Source organism: Haemorhous mexicanus, chromosome Z (assembly GCF_027477595.1).
Source record: "Haemorhous mexicanus isolate bHaeMex1 chromosome Z, bHaeMex1.pri, whole genome shotgun sequence".
Classification (NCBI taxonomy): domain Eukaryota; kingdom Metazoa; phylum Chordata; class Aves; order Passeriformes; family Fringillidae; genus Haemorhous; species Haemorhous mexicanus.
This window is the reverse complement of record NC_082381.1, coordinates 16,740,420-16,758,068: the sequence shown is the minus strand read 5'-3', so window position 1 is coordinate 16,758,068 and position 17,649 is coordinate 16,740,420. Positions and strand designations below refer to the sequence as shown.

Below are 17,649 nucleotides of genomic sequence, written 5' to 3'. Positions count from 1 at the left end.
GCCCTGCAGAGTGTCCAAGAGAAAAGCTGGGTCCAACAGGAAGAAAAAGGGCTGCTACAAATCTCAAATGTACACACTAGATGATGCATGCGGGGCTCTTCTTTGCCTTTTCCTTCCTGTGTCTGTGCCTGTGGTGTGCCTTTCCAGGCAATGAGACACACAGTCCTGCTGGGCCTTCTCACCGCTCTCTTTTGATCCTACCTGCCAAACTCAGGCAATGCCACATAGCCTTTCTTATTTTCCTGGCCACCGAATATGGTTTCCAGCACAATACAGCTGAGAAATTCTACTGAGAGCTGTTATCTGACAGCTCTCAGGTGGGAAGCTGCTCTCTCAGGTTTTTTTCATTCATGAGTCTGGCCATATGGCTTTGAATAATACAAAACCATGTATCCTTGGAAAACAGGCAAACTGGTGTTACATCTTGGAGGGACAGGAGGGCTTCCAGGTCCTGCTCCTTCAGGCAGCCAAGACATTGTCAGCATTCAGTTATCTTTGATGATGCCTTGTACGGCCACAGCACAGAGACAGGGACAATCTGGAGCTAAGGTCTGAAGATGCTTGCATCTCTCCTAACTTTACATGTGATGTTGCACCACCAAAATTCCTGGCCTGTGGTTCTGCAGAAGTCAGCGTGGCTGCACTCACCCACTGCCAATACGTTTCCACCTGGCGTACTTCTTCTCCGGATCTCCCACACTCACCACATGCCCTGAAAGAAACAAAATGCAAGAAGCAAACTTCAAAACATAGATCCTGACTTCCAGGAGATCTGAAACCCAGCTCCACTCTCTGGGGCTTTGAGCAATTTATGGTCGCTTGGCTAACAATACCATCAACGAGAACAGCAGCAACAGCAGCCTCAGCAAGACAGGCAGCTCTGGCCTGTACAGAGTCTGATTCTCCCATACTCCTTTGAAGGGCTGCCTTGAGGGGAATGTCCCAACTTTCCCAGCTTCCTCCTTTCCCTGTTTCCTCATTGGTTGTGTGGCCCCTGGTGGATGGCCCTTTCCTCCCTGAGAGCCAATTCCCTTTGCCCTGCCCTTTGGTACCGCCACTGCACCAGGCCTTACTTAAACATTGTGCAGAGGACATGGCTCATCTTTTGTCTCTAGTTCCCCTTGGGCGTGCTCAAATAAACCTTGCTGGAGCTGACCTTCTAAAAGGCCTCTTGGCCTTGGTGCACTGAGCTTGCAGTGGTGAGTGTGGTGTGTGTGGACTTCACTGCCTTCCTGAATGCTTACCCAAGTCGCTTTTACACAGGAAATGCCTTTTGGGAAATAGGTAGCAGCAACCACCATCTAAACCCCCTCGCCGCTACAGTTGACCCCACTCAAGACAGAACATGATTGTCTTTGAATTCAGACCCACGGAGGAGTCGATCAATCCACCTTTTGTCCCAACAGCTGATGGCAGACACTGAGTCAACTGGGCCCTGTTCTGAATAACCTGACCCCATATTCTCTGACAGCACTGCACTGGCAGCTCTTCCTAGTTGTAAGAAGCAATTCAGTTCTACTGAAGAGTCATTAAGGCCTTGGTGTGATTTCCTTGAGTGCAGGAATCTGTGCAGGGATTGAGGCCAATGCTCAGTATTCCAAGAATATTTACCAGGTGGGCACAAGCAGTGACAAAGTGCCAGGTACTGGAGGAACATGCAGCAGAGAGGCTGCAGGCTTCCTTCTGAGAATTGCCTCAGAGCACTTTTATCTGACCATGCCACACAGATGTGTGTCTCTGATGCATCTTCCTAAGCACAGAACTAAAATATTAAACAGGGATTGTAACAAATGTGTCCTGGATTTCCTTTTTTAGGGCTTTTTGAAAACAACTCTTCCTCTCTGATAAATTGGGATTGTTCTAAGAATGTAACTTTTTAACTTGTAGGGTGTACTGAAAAAGATCTCTTCCTCTCTTCTTTGTGCTATTGCCTGATGTTCTCTTCAAAGAGTTCAGGCTAACCAAAATGTCAAATTCTTATCAAACCACAGTGTAGAAAGAATAGTAGAAGTATTGACAGTCATGAAAACAACACCATTATTAAACCAGCCACACAGCCAATCAATTTCTTCGAAGTATTTTGTCTCCAGTGACTGGTGACAAGTCAGGAGTCTAAAGGGAATCTAGGAAGCCAAATGTTCTGATCAGTTTGGCCAGACTAGGACACACACCTTCCCTGAGTCATTGGCTAGGTCACAGCCTACTGCTGTTCTGGACACAATCCCTGCTTTTGTCTTTACTGCACAGGGAAGCTCAGGCAAAGTCCTCCCACTCTCAGCTTTTTCCTCAAAGGCAAGAGAAACGCCCCAAGTGCTCCCTGGCTGCCCCCAAGAACAACACTGGCTTTTGCAGGGAGTCCAAAATGTCTGTCTGACACCAGAGTGAGGAGGAACATGTGCTACAGCTCATGCTGAGGCACACACACTATAATACACTGCTCGATTGCACAAGAAATCCCCAGGACGTACTCAGCAGCTTCAGGAACTGCTTCTCTCTCTCCTGGCTCGAGCGGGGCGAACTGCTCATGCTCCGGTTTTCAGGCTGCGGAGAGGAGGCTGCTTCCGAGGATGCAGCTGCAGCGGCAGCTTTGATGGCAGATCCTGCCTCCATCTGGGACAAGAAATTTGGTTGTGTCAGAGAGGTGCCTGGCAGAGATGCCCCAGACACAGCATTTCAAAGGCCAGCCCTTAGGAACAACACTGGTGTTAGGCTGCAAGCTGAGCTGTCAAGTCTTCCTCCTCAAGGACAACCCAAACAGCAGTCAGAGACTAGAGCTTGTCACAGCCAGCCATAGTAGAGACTGGGAAAGGGAAAGAACAACTGCACATTTCACCCCTTTCTGAGGACTGCATTCACCATGGACAGGGACAAGTGCTTCAGAATCTGTGTGGGTCTCCATGCTCACCTGAACAAACCCCTCAAAACACAAAGCAAGCTCTAAGAGGCCAGCAGAAATACATTCACAGGATTGCTGGCCCAGCGGCCAAAGCACAAGCCCTGCTGCCTAGGGCAGCAGCTGAGATTCAGTGGCCCAGTAAGTGTCCTACTGACCAGCTGCCATGGAGACCTCAGAGCGTGGCAGTCAGACACGTTGCCCCCATCCACCTGCTGCTCTGCAGGGCAAAGGCAACAAGGGCAGAGACCACTCATTGAGTGACTGCAGTGCCTCCTGTTCTTTCACTCACCTGTTTTAGTTCAGCCAGCTTGTACTGCAGCAGGACCTTGCGCATCCTCTCCATGTTTTCTTGGTGGCTCTTCTCCATTGCCTTCATCTTCCTCTGAGCTTCCTGCAGTTCTGCCTGCAGCTTGTCCTTGATATTTGGTCAAAAGAAATTTTGCAGGCACATGCCATCACGCTCAGATTCCCTCTTTTCCAGGCTCGAAAGCACTTCTATTCCTCTACTCCCTTCTGCTTCTCTACCCAGATCTAACCTTTCCATGCTAGCTGTTCTTCCTGGTGCTCAATGCTGGAGCCTGCCAGGCTCTGTGCTTCCAGTGCCTGCAAGTAGTCCTTACCCCCCGTTGCCCTCTAGCAATGCTGTTCCTACCCAGAAGTTAGCAGGAGTGTCAGCAGGTGGCAGGAAGGAAATGCCACCTCCCTCCCCTGCTCCGATGGCTCCCTGTTCTCTGGCCCCTCTCTCCTCAGGATTTCTGCCTCTTCTCAGAGGCTCTGTTCTCCAAGTGCCCCTGCCATTTGATCATGGAAGAGCTACAGATGGACTGCGGGATGAGGACAAGGCCAGCACACCTCGATGACCCAGTCACAAGGCAGGCCACCAGCTGAAATACTAGAACCATGGGGCCTGTTGCATCAGCTTCAAGCTCTAAGGGAAGGCCTCTGTCCCCCATGGAAGGACAGAAAGCAAGGAGCCCACTTGCTGGGACTGCTGTTGGAAGCAAGGTCAGCAGCAGTCTGCTGCATGGCACGAGGCTGTGGGGAAGATCCTGCCCCTTCGCTGCCATGCTTTGGGTGGTGACCACCCAGCCTCCTGGGGAACTTGGCTTATGCCCATCCTGAACCTGTGGCTGCATATACTGTCCCAGCATTGGCCTCTGGATCTTCCCAGGCTGTTGAGTATGTGCCCTTGAAGCCCCCTGCTGCCTGGCTCAGGAAGGTGTAGCCCACACCTGATGCTTGAGGCCATGTCACATACTCAGGCCGCTCTTCTGCTAAGCCAGCCTTACAAACTTGCCTGAAATCTTTAGTTGTGTATTGCTTCTTACCAGGTTTTGCACAAGCTGCCTTTTTTCTGCTTCCTGAGCAGATTGCCAGAGTCTCAGAGCCTTCCTGAACTGCTCCTCTGCCCAGCGGAGCTGTTGAGCCATGTCTTCACATTGCTGCTGGCTGAGAGATCTTACAGCTAGCAGCTCACGACGAAGGCCCCTCACATCCTCTGCAAACATGACACACAGCCAGAATCAGAGACTACACAAGCAGAGGAATCTACTGACCTTAAGCCCTTTCAGTTTCAGGCAAGGAGGGCCCTGCCCTCAGCTGCTTCACTCCACAGAAGCCCTGCGGACAGAGCTGGCTTGGGAGCAACTGCACAGGGCAGGGCCACCAGCAGAAACAAAGCGCACGAGGCTCTCACCGAGTATCGCCTCCTTGGCCTGCGTGGCTGCGCGCACTTGGGCTTGCACACGGCTCCTGGCGATCTCCAGCTCCGATATGTGCTGCTGAGCCTCCAGCAGGCTGCCTTGCAGGCTCTCCTTCTCTGACCTACAAGTTGTGAACATGAAGAGCAATTGTTCCTGGCACACAGGGGCAGTTTCTCCAGAAAGATGTGCCTTAAGATCCCTACGCTTTAGTATGGAAAATGGCATGCATGGAAACTCAGATAGAGCAGGACTATTTTACCACTTTACATAGCAAAGCAAGGCCCTCCAGGTGACTGGGCAGCCTTTCCTCATGACCTAGCCCAGCTGAGTTTGATCTCAGCAGCCAGAGCTCAAATTGCTGTTGCCCGACCTATCACACACGCGTACGCCCACCAAGTATCTGCAAAGGAGCAAAAGCCCAGCCTCTGCTCACTGCCCTGAGCTCATCAGCACTCCCAAGTCACTCTGCAGGGGACAGAACAGGGCACTCCTGGCTGACTCGTCCATGTTTCATGCCATTCTTAGTGTACGTATCGTTTCTTTGTTCGCCAGGCACTCTCTGAGTAAAAGGGACTAAGGGAATTCACCAAACGATACAGTGAATCCTCCAGATTCCAACAGCATGAGTATGAAAGCAGAAGTAGTTTTTTATCTGAAGAAGAACTGTCTCAGGGTGATGGACCATTTCCTGCCATTTAAATGACTGGAATTTGATGAACAAGACCACTCACTTCCTTTATTTTTGACTAACTAAACAAGCAGTGCCCAAATATCTTGGCACTATTTAAAAAGGAAGAAGCAACAGCCAAAGGGACCTTGACTGGTTACAGAGGTGGGTGGACAGTGGGCAGGATTCAGTGCTTAGCAAGAGTCCCCAGACACTGTCAAGAAGTCACAAGACCTTTCCCTTCTGCTGCTGCTGCTGTTTCTAAGCAGATCTAGGTCCTGCACCATACTTCACAAGAGTAAGCTCTGAAGGGTCTCAAGATTTTCAGCATGACTCTCCAGCTTCCCCTGAAGCATCAGCACCATACCTACAACATTCACATGGAAGAGCCTTGAATTTTGAAAATCCCATGTCCAACTACTTGGCAAGGAAAGATTGATGGTCAGATGCACCCAAGGAGAAAGCAAAACAGAGGGAAACTTCTGGTTTCAGCAAACATCTGTACCCTTTTCCTGGTACTCAATTCAATGCCAAGTTGGCTTGCTTTGCACTTGTCACAGGAATGTGCAAGGGGTCCCGAGCATGTGACTACAAAAGAGCTTGGAGAGCTTGAGCTGGCAGAAAAAAAATATTCAGGCCAGAGGATCCTTTTCTTTTGACCGGTGTCTCTTTGCTTCTCAGTCCGAGAAACATCTTGGGAGCACAGAGCAGGAAGTAAATCCGGACAAGATACCCAGCACCTTTGTAATTCCAGGCCTTCAATAATGTCACGCCCAGGATCTCCTCCCTGCCTTTACCTGGCCTCTGCCAGCTGCTCTGAAAGGCCTCGTAGGTCCCGCTCCGTGGCTGCCAGTCGGGCTTCCAGGGCAGCGTTCTCTTGCGCCAGCACCGCCTTCTCTCTGCACACCTGGGACAGTGTGTGCCCTTGGCGAGAGAATTCCTGGAGCAGCTTCTCCAGACCCCTGCGGGCTGGCCGCTGTCGGCGGCAAACCTGGAAGTGGGGAGGCACCATTTTCCAAAAGGAATCACAACAGCAGCAGCAGAGTCTTGGTCTTAGCTTGCTGCCAGAAGCAGCATTTGGGGGGGTCTTGCTAGGACAAATCCCTCTCCCACAAGTGCTGCCTAGGAACAAGGTGAGCATACCTTTGGCACTGCCAGAGGAAGCTCTTCCTTCAGCAGATCCCTCTGAGGCTGCCACTGCTCCTCTGTCTGTGCCACCACTGCAGACGCCCTCTCTAGGGAGGAGTGGTGCTTTCTCTCAAATGCAGCCAACTCCTTCCATCTACGACAAGCAGACACACAAACAAGCCTTTAATGGCAACACGGTCTCCTTGCAAAACCAGGACTATATATACCATGTCCCACATAAGGCAGTCTCAGGGGCTTCCCACAGCCCTCTACTTCCACCTCAAGAGAATTCTGCAATGTCGGAACTTAGGACATTCCTTTGGGAGTCCGGAGTTTCCTGGGACCCTTGCCAGGGGGCTCAGAGACCCTGGCACACAGCCCAGAACACCAGTGGGTTCGATTATGAACCACGGAATAACTTGTCACCTTTACAGAAAGAGATAAAAGCCACAATAGTGTAAATAGTGTAAGAATAAATAATTACAGAGTCTAAATGTAGGTTTTAAGATTTTTGGTATAAGGGTTTCTAGTGACAAGATGGAGGGATTTGGGCGTGTCTAGCCTTTCTTTTTCTTCTCTACCTCCATCTTGTCTGGTGATGTTGGCACTTTTAGATTGGTCTAAAGTAAAAACTCACTGTCTAATATAGATGATAGGTATTGAAAAATAACTGTAAATATTGTACACGTAGTTTGTAGTATATAAAGATAACACCGCCCTGGAGGAGGGGGGAGTGCCTCTGGCTGTCCTGCCAAACAGATCTCAGCTGGACAGGGAGAAAGAACTTTATAGATAAGATGCAATAAACAATCTTGAGACCGAAAAAATGAAGAGCCCTGACTTCTTCTTCAAGCACCGGGCTGGGAAAAGAAACTTTAGAACTTTAGTCGGGGTCACTCTGACCAGCTAGAAAGAGAGACCCCGGCACTGCAATTCCCTCCCTAGGCCAGTATCTCTCATTGTTGTTCATGCAGGTGAAAGAGTCACCACTGAGAAATTCAAACAAGCCTCCAGAACCCACAGAACGTTTTCAGAAAGCTCAGGTACTCTCAGCATCAGAGCTTCCTACCTGCTGATTACAGAGCTTCCTGCCTGCTCCTTTCTGATTACAGTGGATACCTGACTTGCAAAAGTTTTCCTTGGTTAAGATGAGCTTGGGAAGTCCAGATGAGTACTCCCATCCTTCTTTCATTCAGTGGTGAAAGAGCCTGCAAGCTATAGCTTGGGGAGGAGGTGGGTAAGATTTTCAAATTCCATTATCAAAGAATGCTTTAGGTTGGCAGAGACTCCAGGAAGCCTCTAGCCCAGTCTTCAGTTCCAAGCACTTGGGGTCAGCATCTGGACAGGCTGCTCAAGGCTCTATCCACCTGGGGCTTCTGAATTTCCAGAGGTGGAAACTGCAGGAAATTCTCTGAGGCGCTTCTTTCTGCCTGATTGCCTTTGCAGTTCAATGCTTTGCTGTCCTTAAGCCCAGCCTGAACCTCCCTTGCTTTTACTCTGGTCTAGTTTGGAATGCTTTTTGTCAAGGTTTAAGAAGAGAGTCCCAGGAGGCAGCTATGCTCTAGGTGGGTGGGCAGCCAGACCTGCCCTGGGCTGCCTTCCCCTGTCAGTGCTGAGCAAGTCAAAGGATGAGAAAGCCAAATCTGTTCTTTGACATGGGGCCTCCTAAAGCCCAGCAAGGCCCACCCCTGCTCAGAGAAAGTGAGAAAGCATAACACACACCTGAACTCCTGGATGCCGCGCACTCTATCCATGCTCTCCTGCTGCTGAGCCTTTCCATCCTGGGCCGAGGAGTCCTGAGTGGCAAGAACCTCTCCTAGCGGGACCTGCAAGGAATGGGCAGGGAAAAAGCACAAACAAGCAATAAGGACCTGGGAAGTGTCCTCCTGAGAACTGGCAGAAGCAGCAAGCAGAGATACAGCTGACCTGAAGGCAAAAGCTGTTGTGCGGGGCTGTTCATGTGGTATGTATGTGGTGTTTATGTTCTAACTAAGCCTGCAATTGTTCTTGAAGTGTCTGAGTAGAAGCAGGGAACATTTCTCTGCTCAGCTCTGGTCAAGTGGATTCCCCTCAGGATTTCAGGCCTTAGAGAGCAGCCAACAGGAACTGCATTCCAGCCCTTCACAGACAGACCTTGTCCCTGCCATGCAGAGCTGCTCAGGAGTCTTCTCAACAAACTTGGCTCAGGTCAAAGTGAAGGGTGCAGTCCAAGCAGTGACTGTAGCTACCTAGGTAGGGCGTGGAGGGGGGGCAGGTCCCTGCAGGCAACAGTGGCTCCTCCACACCCCACAAGGCTGTGAACTGCGCCATGGGACTTCTCTCTCTGCTGACAGCAGGGAGCCTGCACAGACTCAGTGCACAGAGGGGCTGACTTTCATACCAGTACCACTAAAGGACATCATGCTACCACTTATCTGACACCAAGGGAAGTTCACAGTCCTGTGAGAATGCCAGGACAATGATGCCTGCATGTGAAAGTTCAGATGCCAGTCCCCACGGGTGTTCAGTGCCTGGGCTGAAGAGCTAGGTCATGGCAGGACTCCAGCCCATGGCATTTTCAGCCACAAAGGGCAAGTGCTGCCTGCTCCGAAACTTGCAGCCCTGCACTGCACCAGAGCTTTGAACTGAACCAACCAAAGCTGCCACTGATTGGTGCAGGATACTCAGGCCCTGGACTGACAACACCTGGAGGTTTGTTGTCCTTTGCCTCCCCTTTAGCCTCTGGAGAAAGAGAGGGAGCCAGAGCAGGTTCTGCTGCTGCTGTTATGCCCTGCAGGCAGGTAGCAGTGTGAGGGACAGGGAGTAACCTGTCATTTGGTACCTGATTTCTCCTGAGCTCTATCCCCAACTGTCCTGAGCAGAAGTCATGAATTTAGATAAAATTTGGATACTCAAGTGATTAAAACTCAATTCAAGTGGGCTAATAAGACTAATGTTTAGACAGGACTGCACATGCTTTTGAAGGAGATATTTCAGCCTGGCTACAATCAGCATGCAGCCTCCTGTCTGCAAAGCTTGACCTTCATTAGTTAAAAGCTCTTCAGTGGAAAAGGAGGAAACTGATGGAATCCTTTTGAGGCTGTTTATGCAGATGTTGGCGTGGACTTTGTTTCGGCCTGCCAGGCTGGCACTCTAGTGCAACAGGCCAAGCCCACAGCTTGCTGCACAATCCTCAGACACCAACAATGTCAAGGGTGCCCGTCCCACTCACCGAACCGTGCGCTTGATTCCTTCCACGTCTAAGGCGATCTGCCGGGGGCAAGGGAAAATGAACAGGTACTATTAGAAAACTGTTGGTGCTGAGGAATCTCACAGAACAGGCCCAACCAAGCAGAGAGCATTTTCCTTTCACAACATCCCTCCAGGAGCAACACTTCTTTAGCACAACAAGCAGGACTGCAGGCCAATAACCGAGGCTGTGTCTGCCTTTTGCTTGGCTTTGCCACTAAGGAACTAGAAACTAGGTTGTGCCTATGCAAATTGTTTCTCAGAGGTCAGTGCATACATGGGAGCTCATTGTCCAGCTAAAGCAGCTTTTTTCTCCTCTCTTTCCTGGTCTTGCTTTTGCTTTTTGTAAGTTGCACGCATCATGTCCTATGGGGTTGCTGTACACAATTCCCCACAAAAGCTTCCAGCAAACCCCTCTTAGCACCTGCAGATTTTTTGGGACACAGCACAGGCCCAGCTCCGGGCTTCAGGAGCACACACAAACTGCTCGGCAGTTTGCCCCTCAGCGCAAAGCCAATGGCTCTTGTAGCACACAGAAGGGGTCCTCTTAGACAGGCACATCCTTTAAGGATGGAATGCAGGAAAAGATGCTTTTCCTCAGTTCTGCAGAGGAGCGCACAGTTTTTTGAAGGACACCTGCAAAGCTCCCCCAGTCTGCATTTTGGAAGTTCCTACACCATGCTGGGCAAGAGACACCCCCTTTTCAGCTGAAGCTGTTGACAGGATCTTTACCAAACATATGGCACCTTTATGCCATTTTTGTTCCCACACGTTGCCCCAAGGAAAAACCTTCTATTTACCAGTCAAACGACGAAAAGCTTTCCAAGAAGCCGCCAATGAAAAGGCGCTGCTGAATGCTCTACGGACTCGCTCCATCCTTTGAGCAGTGCTGCTCGAGTCCGTAGGCCGGGAAACAAAAATGGAAAAAACCCCCTCTTGCACAAGTCTAGAGACGGTGCGAGGAAAAAGGGAAAAAACAGGACACTTGCACGAGGACACGGACTGTGCAAGAAAAGACAGAAACAGAAGGACACCCGCTGTAAACTGAGAACAGCTCAGTCGAGGGGATCCTCCTGCATCGAGCACGCCAAGAGCTGCTCTGGATGCTGAGGCCTTGCAGGCACCAGGAAAACCTCCTGCTGACAAGGCTGTGACGTGGCAGCCCTCTGCTGACATCACAATAGCAGCTGCTCTAGGTTGGTCTGTGAATTCATGCATAGCAACCAAACCTTCTCCACAGCCAACACAAAAGAAAAGCCCAGAAAGTTCTCCTCTGTCACAAAGCAGAACAAAAGCCCCTTGCAGTCCATAACCCACAGCTGAAAGGATCCAAGAGTAACACAAAACAGGCACCAAGCCCATGCACCCTGTATGCCAAGCTGAACACTGAGAAAGGGCCAGGACATGAGGAAAGCAAAGGCAACGTGCCCTTTTGGCCAGCAGCGCCTCTGACTAAAACCAAGAACACTTGCTTAAATTCTGTGGATGAAATCGTGCTTTGCTAATATCCCAGAAAGTTCCCTCCATTGGAATGCCAGCCATTCCCAGCGATGTGCTGCATGGCTAACATCATCTGGAAAATTGTAGGCCTCCCTGGAGGAAGAATGACACCTAAGTGGGGAGAAAAAGCCAAGTAACCAACCTGCTGCACACACAGCACACTGCTACTGCTCAATTACCGCACCTCCAAGAAGCCTTTTGGGGGCTGTGCCTCACTTCTGGCAGCTTCCCTGGAGTGTGCATCTGGAAGTCACAGGGATCTGACTCTAATGGACCCACAGAAAGAAGGAAAAGAACGTTAAACCCCAACGTGGGACAACGTAGAAGCTGGTGGGGAGAGGAAACCAGTGCACCAAAATGGGCAAGTCCCACCTAAAAGAGAGTTATGAGGCAGAGACAAAAGAGCTCAGCTGGTGGGCAGAGCTTAGGAAGGCAGGCTCAGGAAAACAGAGTAACCACAAGCCTTTCAAAGTTCAAAAGCTTCCTTCCCCCTACTCTCCTCTGCCCTTAAAACCAGGTTTTTTTCTCTCGTCTAAAAATACTTTACTGAGCATTCACAGCAAGTGCCTGGAAAACCACCGGTGATCTTCTTTCTCAGTTAAGAACTAAAAAGAATGGAGAAGGATCTGGGCTTTTGCTGTTTGCCTGCTCTTGCAGCCACATTAGCGTTTTGGAAGGGCTCTACACAAGTCCAGGTGTTTCCCAGCCCCAGGACCACCACTTGCATGAGCCCAGCAAGTGTAGTGGAGAGAGCAGCTGGTCAGACTCCACGTGTGACATGTGGGAGGCTGGGTATTGTCCTGATGCAAATTCCCTCTGTGTGTCAAACTGAAAGTCAGGACAATTCTCAAGAAATGTCTGATTGGATGAGGACCTTGGATCTACAGACAGCACATTTGTGCCTTCCTGGTGTCATAATCCCGAAGCTTTATTGTGTCTGGGTGACCCCAATTTCTTCTAGACTAGAAATCAGAGAGGAGTTTCAAACTGCTTACAAATCAGTCCAGTGAACCATGCATATCTTTTTTTGCCCACGACTCACAAAACACTGCTGTTTTCTCAAAGGAAAGCAACGGAAAGTTCTAGCAGACTGTCCCTACCCTAAGAATTTACAATCATTTCTTTTTTCTCTACTTTCTTCATCCTATATCTTAGTAAAAGTCGTTTCTGCCACCACAGTGGAGACAGACTGTGGTGTTACATTTTAGTTCAATGGTATGCTCAGTCTCACCCCTCGAAAATGTCCAGCTTTTTGCAAGCCTGTGATCCTCCCCTGAAGTATGATGTATCTGTAATGCCCTTGGCCCAAGTCTTATTCCCCTCCCACTTTGAATCTCCCCGTTAAACTCTGTGAGGGAAAGGAGACATGCTCTTGGTCCTTTTTCTCCCTCGGCTCTCTGTGTCTCGCCCCCACTTCTCCCTTTGAAACCATGGTGCCCTCGGAGGTGGGACCCCCAACAAACCCTTCTCTAATTAGCACCCTCAGAAGCCGTGTGAGTCTCCTTGCCTGCCTGCTGCTGCTACCAGCGAACATACAGCTTAGGGTGCCCCAGGGACTGTGCAGGGATCCTCAAAGGAACTGCAACAGCCGGTCAAGCTGCCTGCTCTTGTCTTGCTGCTGAAACCCTGAACTGCACTGCTCTTGGGAACAACACTTGGGCCTAAATCCCACTGGAATCAGCATTTCTTAGAGAGATTGGCCCTGAGGAAGGGCTTACACTGCTCAACCTTTTGGCAGCTCACCTGGGCCATGTGTTAGAAAGGAGGAAGCTAAGTGAGTCTCTGGAGTTTCCTGCAGGAACAAAGCTCTGTGACAGCAAGCAGCATTCTCCGGCTGTTCTCAAGGGAAAATCCCAACAAGCTGAAGACACCTGGGTAAAGGGGTGAATACGATGGTGAGCTACGCTGGCCTGCAACAGCAAGGTCCTGGACATGAAGGTAAAGGGCACAGAGTGTCCTCGTGTCCTGATTCTGCACCTTTCTGGGAACCAGAGGAATCCTCCTCCGCTTGTGAGGAATTCAGCCTGAGAACTAATAGTTCCTTTCTCCTTTGGCTTTTGTCTTTTTTTTCTTTTAGGACAGCAGCGCTTTGTAACACCAGCTGAGCCTGCCCTCTGCCTGCCTGACTGGACCCCGTCAGCAAAGGGAGTGCAGGAAGCCTGGAGAGGAGGCCCCTGTGCTTGAGGAGGCTTTGTGCCCTGCCAGCTCAGCGCAGGACTGGCAATCAAAACACGGAAATGCTGCACTCCATGGGAAGGTTCCCTTGCCGGTCAGCCCGCGCCTAAGCTGTGCTTTGCCCTGGCGCTGTCCATGGCCCTGGCGCTGTGCCTTGCGGCCGCACAGTCCCGTCTGTGGCTTCGCGCGGCTCCGCAGCTGCCCGAGGCTCTCCCCCCTCACAGAGGGGCCCCGCCCCGCCCCGGGCGCCCCCTGGCGGCTGCCCCGCCCCGCCCTTCCCGCGCAGGGGCGCTCCCTTCCCATGGCGCCGCCCAGCGGCAGCCGCCCCTCACTGCAGGCACGGAGGAGGGCTCGGGCCCTGCTGCTCGGCCTGGCCCTTGGCTCCCTTCTTTTCCAAGAGACAAGAAGGCTTGAAAGGAAGCCTTTTCCAGCTGTGTCCAGCTGCTTTACTTTGTGGGCACCGACATTCTACCCTGAAGGTGGCCATAGTGCGCCTCCACAGTGCTGGCTCCAGAAAAGGCCCCTTCCTTCTCCCACCAGCTGTCATTGCTGCCTCAAAAGCACTGTCCAGCTCTGGAAGGAGAAACAGCCCGCAGCACAGTGGTGCCATCCCTGCCCAGCCGGGGCTCTCTGGCAGAGCAGCAGCAGCAGCAGCAGCAGCAGCAGCAGCAGCAGCAGCAGCAGCAGCAGCAGCAGCAGCAGCAGTAGGGCTTGCCTTGGCATCACCTGGGAAGCAGGAAGCCTCTGTAAATCAGCAGGTTCCCAGGCTGCACCAGCTCCTGATGCTGGGTGAATCCTGCTAGCTCTGACCATTTCCAAAAGGTTATAAAGGCAGCAGTGTAGACATACATGCAGATCAACCAGCATCCAATAAATGGGTATTACTATGAGGGTTTGTGTGGCATTATTAGGGCTGTCATGCTGATAGTGCCTCCTTGAGAGCTTGTGTGCAATGCCATTGCTGGGCCAGCTTCCTCCCCAAGCTGTCATCCCCAGCATCATTCTCTGGCTGTGGTTGCATCTGAAAGCACAGTTGCCCAAGTTTCTGAGTTCCAGCTCTCAGGCTGGAGCAGCAACCTGTGCTGTGTCACACGAATGAATGGTCTGTCTCCACTTCACTCTGCTGGCAGAAAGCACTTTTGCCAAGACACAGGACGTAGAAAGTAGAGGAAAAACTTGGTTGGAAACTCTTGGGGTGGGGGCAGTCTGCTAGAGCTTTCTGTTGCTTTTCTTTGAGGAAACAGCAGTGTTTTGTGAATGGTGGGCAGAAAACGGTATGTGTGGTTCTGGGGACTGATTTGTAAGCCGTGCATGTTTGAAACTCCTCCCTGATCTCTAGCCTAGAGGAAACTGGGGTCACCCAGTGTCAGCGTTAGTCTGGTCGTGACATACACGCGTGACCAAGGTCCAAGAAGAAAAAAAGTTTTTATTCTGTCTGTTCTCCAGTTTATATACTCTTAACAAAGTGTGATCTTAAGTCATTAACTGCATCACAATAACTTATTATATTCATTGGTGCAAAGCAATTAGCGTCAATATGATTGGCAAAAGTTTTACAGAAATTTAATAAGGAACGTATGCACATCTACTTAGGCATGTATTCTAGCTTACAAAAATTCACATGGATCTTTTCTAATCGGTTTTCATGCTGATGGCCTTGTCTTTTTCCTTGCTATGGATGCGCTCAAAAATCATCAATTGTTATTTCTTCTATTAACTCAGCTTTGCTTGCAGGCCAGCTGTCAAGCCCCTCCATACTTCCTCCTTTTTATATTTGAGCGACAAACACAGCTGACAAGGATTTTTGCAGGGCCCGATGGAAAAATCCAAGCAGAGAAGGGAGTCACAGATCAATAATTACAATCACCAACCAATTAACAATCCTGTCTTCAACAAGGCCTTAAGCCACCCAGTGATGCCCCAGCTCTTGAAAAACTGTTCAGCCATCCCAATCCGTCATCCACCTGTAAGTGATTGACTCTCTCCTTCAAGTTTGCAATGCCTTTGTAGATTGATTCACTGTGATCTGATAAATTCATGCAACACATACCTTCAAAATCCTGGCATCCATGACCATGAGATAACAATAAGAAATCTATAGCTGCTCTGTTGATACATGACGTGAGGTGTAGTTACACCACAAGCTTGCATTCCTGTAAATGTCTGGTGTTGCATTTACATCCTGAGACTGCCCCCCTGTTGTCCTGTCTTTCCCTTTGTAACCGAACATTACACAAGCATCCATTTGCTATGATCCCAGCAATTCTAGCTCCTGTGGCTCAATGGAAACCTGAGGCAAGTGTACATAGACACTATCCCAGAAATCTACGTTGTGTACAGGATTCAGTGCTTTACAGTTAAAAGCTTGTGAGGGACAAGACCAGCTATCAAGAGGTACACCAACAAGACACGTAGAGAATGGATTCTCAGGACTGGAAGCTGACAGGCACAGCATGTCCTGATGTGTAGCCAGGTTCTGGCTCTACTTGAATGGAACAATCGACGATCAGCCCAAAGGTTTTCTGCACCTCTGCGAAGATGGCAAAAGCTGAGGAAGAAGTCCTGCAAAATCCCATGACTGGTCACCCTTGATTCCAGCCTGTTAAGCCCCTGACATTGACTTTGGACTTTACAGTTTAAACAAGTTTAAGAAGATGTTTTGTGTTGTTCTTTACAAACCAGTTGGAGATAGTTATCGTTTTGCTTGTTCAAATTTGCTATGGTCATGGTGTATTGATCAGTTTCGGTACATTTTAACCAGTTCTATATGTTGGCTATGTTTGTTAGTTGTCGGTTTTAACCTTTACATTTTTCATGTTTTTAACTAATCATAAAGGAGGAGGGGAAATGTGGGAGATTGGTGTGTACAAAATATCACGATGTCACGGGCAGGCAGGGACCCTCCGCCGGAACCGTTACTTTGTACCTTGACCCCTGCTATAAAAGCCCCTCCCCAATGGTTACTGAAGGCCTTTTACCGTCGACCGTATTGGTGAACGCGAGTAACTGGACCGAGTAGCAAAGGGGTCGCTGCAGTGCCGTTCCTGACCCACGACACCACGCCTCAAGCGGGAGGCAACACTCTGTGCCCTTTACCTTCATGTCCAGGACCTTGCTGTTGCAGGCCAGTGTAGCTCACCATTGTATTCACCCCTTTACTCAGGTGTCTTCAGCTTGTTGGGATTTTCCCCTGAGAACAGCCTGAGAATGCTGCTTGCTGTCACAGGGCTTTCTTCCTGCCAGGAAACTCCAGAGACTCACTTAGCTTCCTCCTTTCTAACACATGGCCCAGGTGAGCTGCCAAAAGGTTGAGCAGTGTAAGCCCTTCCTCAGGGCCAATCTCTCTAAGAAATGCTGATTCCAGTGGGATTTAGGCCCAAGTGTTGTTCCCAAGAGCAGTGCAGTTCAGGGTTTCAGCAGCAAGACAAGAGCAGGCAGCTTGGCAAGCCTCCACCATCTGCCACACTCAGCTGCCTTGCAAATTCCTCTGCTTCCTATAGCCCCTAGGTGAACTCCTGTTCTTGACCTGCGGCCTTCTCCTGTTACCCGTCAGGCTGGCACCTGAGGCATGTTCTGAGGAGGTCTAGAACGAAATAACAGAGGAAATTCCTGGGAACCTGCACTTTGGATCGTTTCCCCCATTTGGTGCCTGCAACTGTCTGCAGTGGCTGTGGGATTGTGTTTCAGTGAGCTGTGCTGCTCAGAAAAGAAAAGCCTGAGTTAGCTGAGGAAAACCAGGATCAATTTTCTCCATTTCTGCAGGCCAGAAGTGAGAGTGCAGCAAATGACTGAAAAATGCAGTACTGTGCAGCACATATCTAAAATGGGCATGACAGAGATTTAGAACCCACATCCAAGGAGGAATCTGAACTTGCAGGTTTCCCAAAAGCTGAAGGGAGTGAGTTTTCGCAAAGGCACCCGGAGCTCAGTGCTGGACTGAGAACTTTTTCAGGAGAAGGGCTGACTTGGGAGCTGGTGGAAGTGGAGAGAACGGGTAAACGCACCCATGGCTGCACCCACACCGTGAGGGCTGCTCCAAGGGCACCCCCTGCCATGCACAGGACATGGGCACTGCCCCGTGCACAGGACGTGTCCCTGCCATATTGACAACACAAACGCTGCTCCAGTGTCATGCAAACACATATGGGTGGTTTGTTAGTTGTCATTTTTTCCTCACTAAAAAATCGTTCTTCTTTCGGTGAATCCTACGATGGTTGATGTTAGCCATGTAGGGAATGGGCAGGAATGACAGGCATTGCAATTTAGGGAACTAGTTTTAGTCAGAAGCCTTGGTGGCCAAAGTACAGGGTGTGTGGGCTTGGTGCCTGTTCTTTGTTACTCTTGGATCTTCT

The 17,649-nt window shown here is 50.2% G+C and overlaps 1 protein-coding gene across 1 annotated transcript in view; it reads right to left on the bottom strand.

Moving 5' to 3' along the window:
• Positions 1-4,500: 4,500 nt before the first annotated feature.
• Positions 4,501-17,649, bottom strand: part of LOC132322438 (uncharacterized) — a 29,232-nt gene continuing 16,083 nt past the window's right edge. Inside the window, exons 11-16 of the mRNA XM_059836931.1 lie at positions 9,606-9,643; positions 8,573-8,717; positions 8,117-8,220; positions 6,410-6,548; positions 6,064-6,257; positions 4,501-4,720 (exon numbers count right to left, since the gene is read on the bottom strand). Coding sequence (XP_059692914.1) covers positions 4,501-4,720; positions 6,064-6,257; positions 6,410-6,548; positions 8,117-8,220; positions 8,573-8,717; positions 9,606-9,643 — 840 coding nt within the window. The remainder of the gene's footprint in view (positions 4,721-6,063; positions 6,258-6,409; positions 6,549-8,116; positions 8,221-8,572; positions 8,718-9,605; positions 9,644-17,649) is intronic.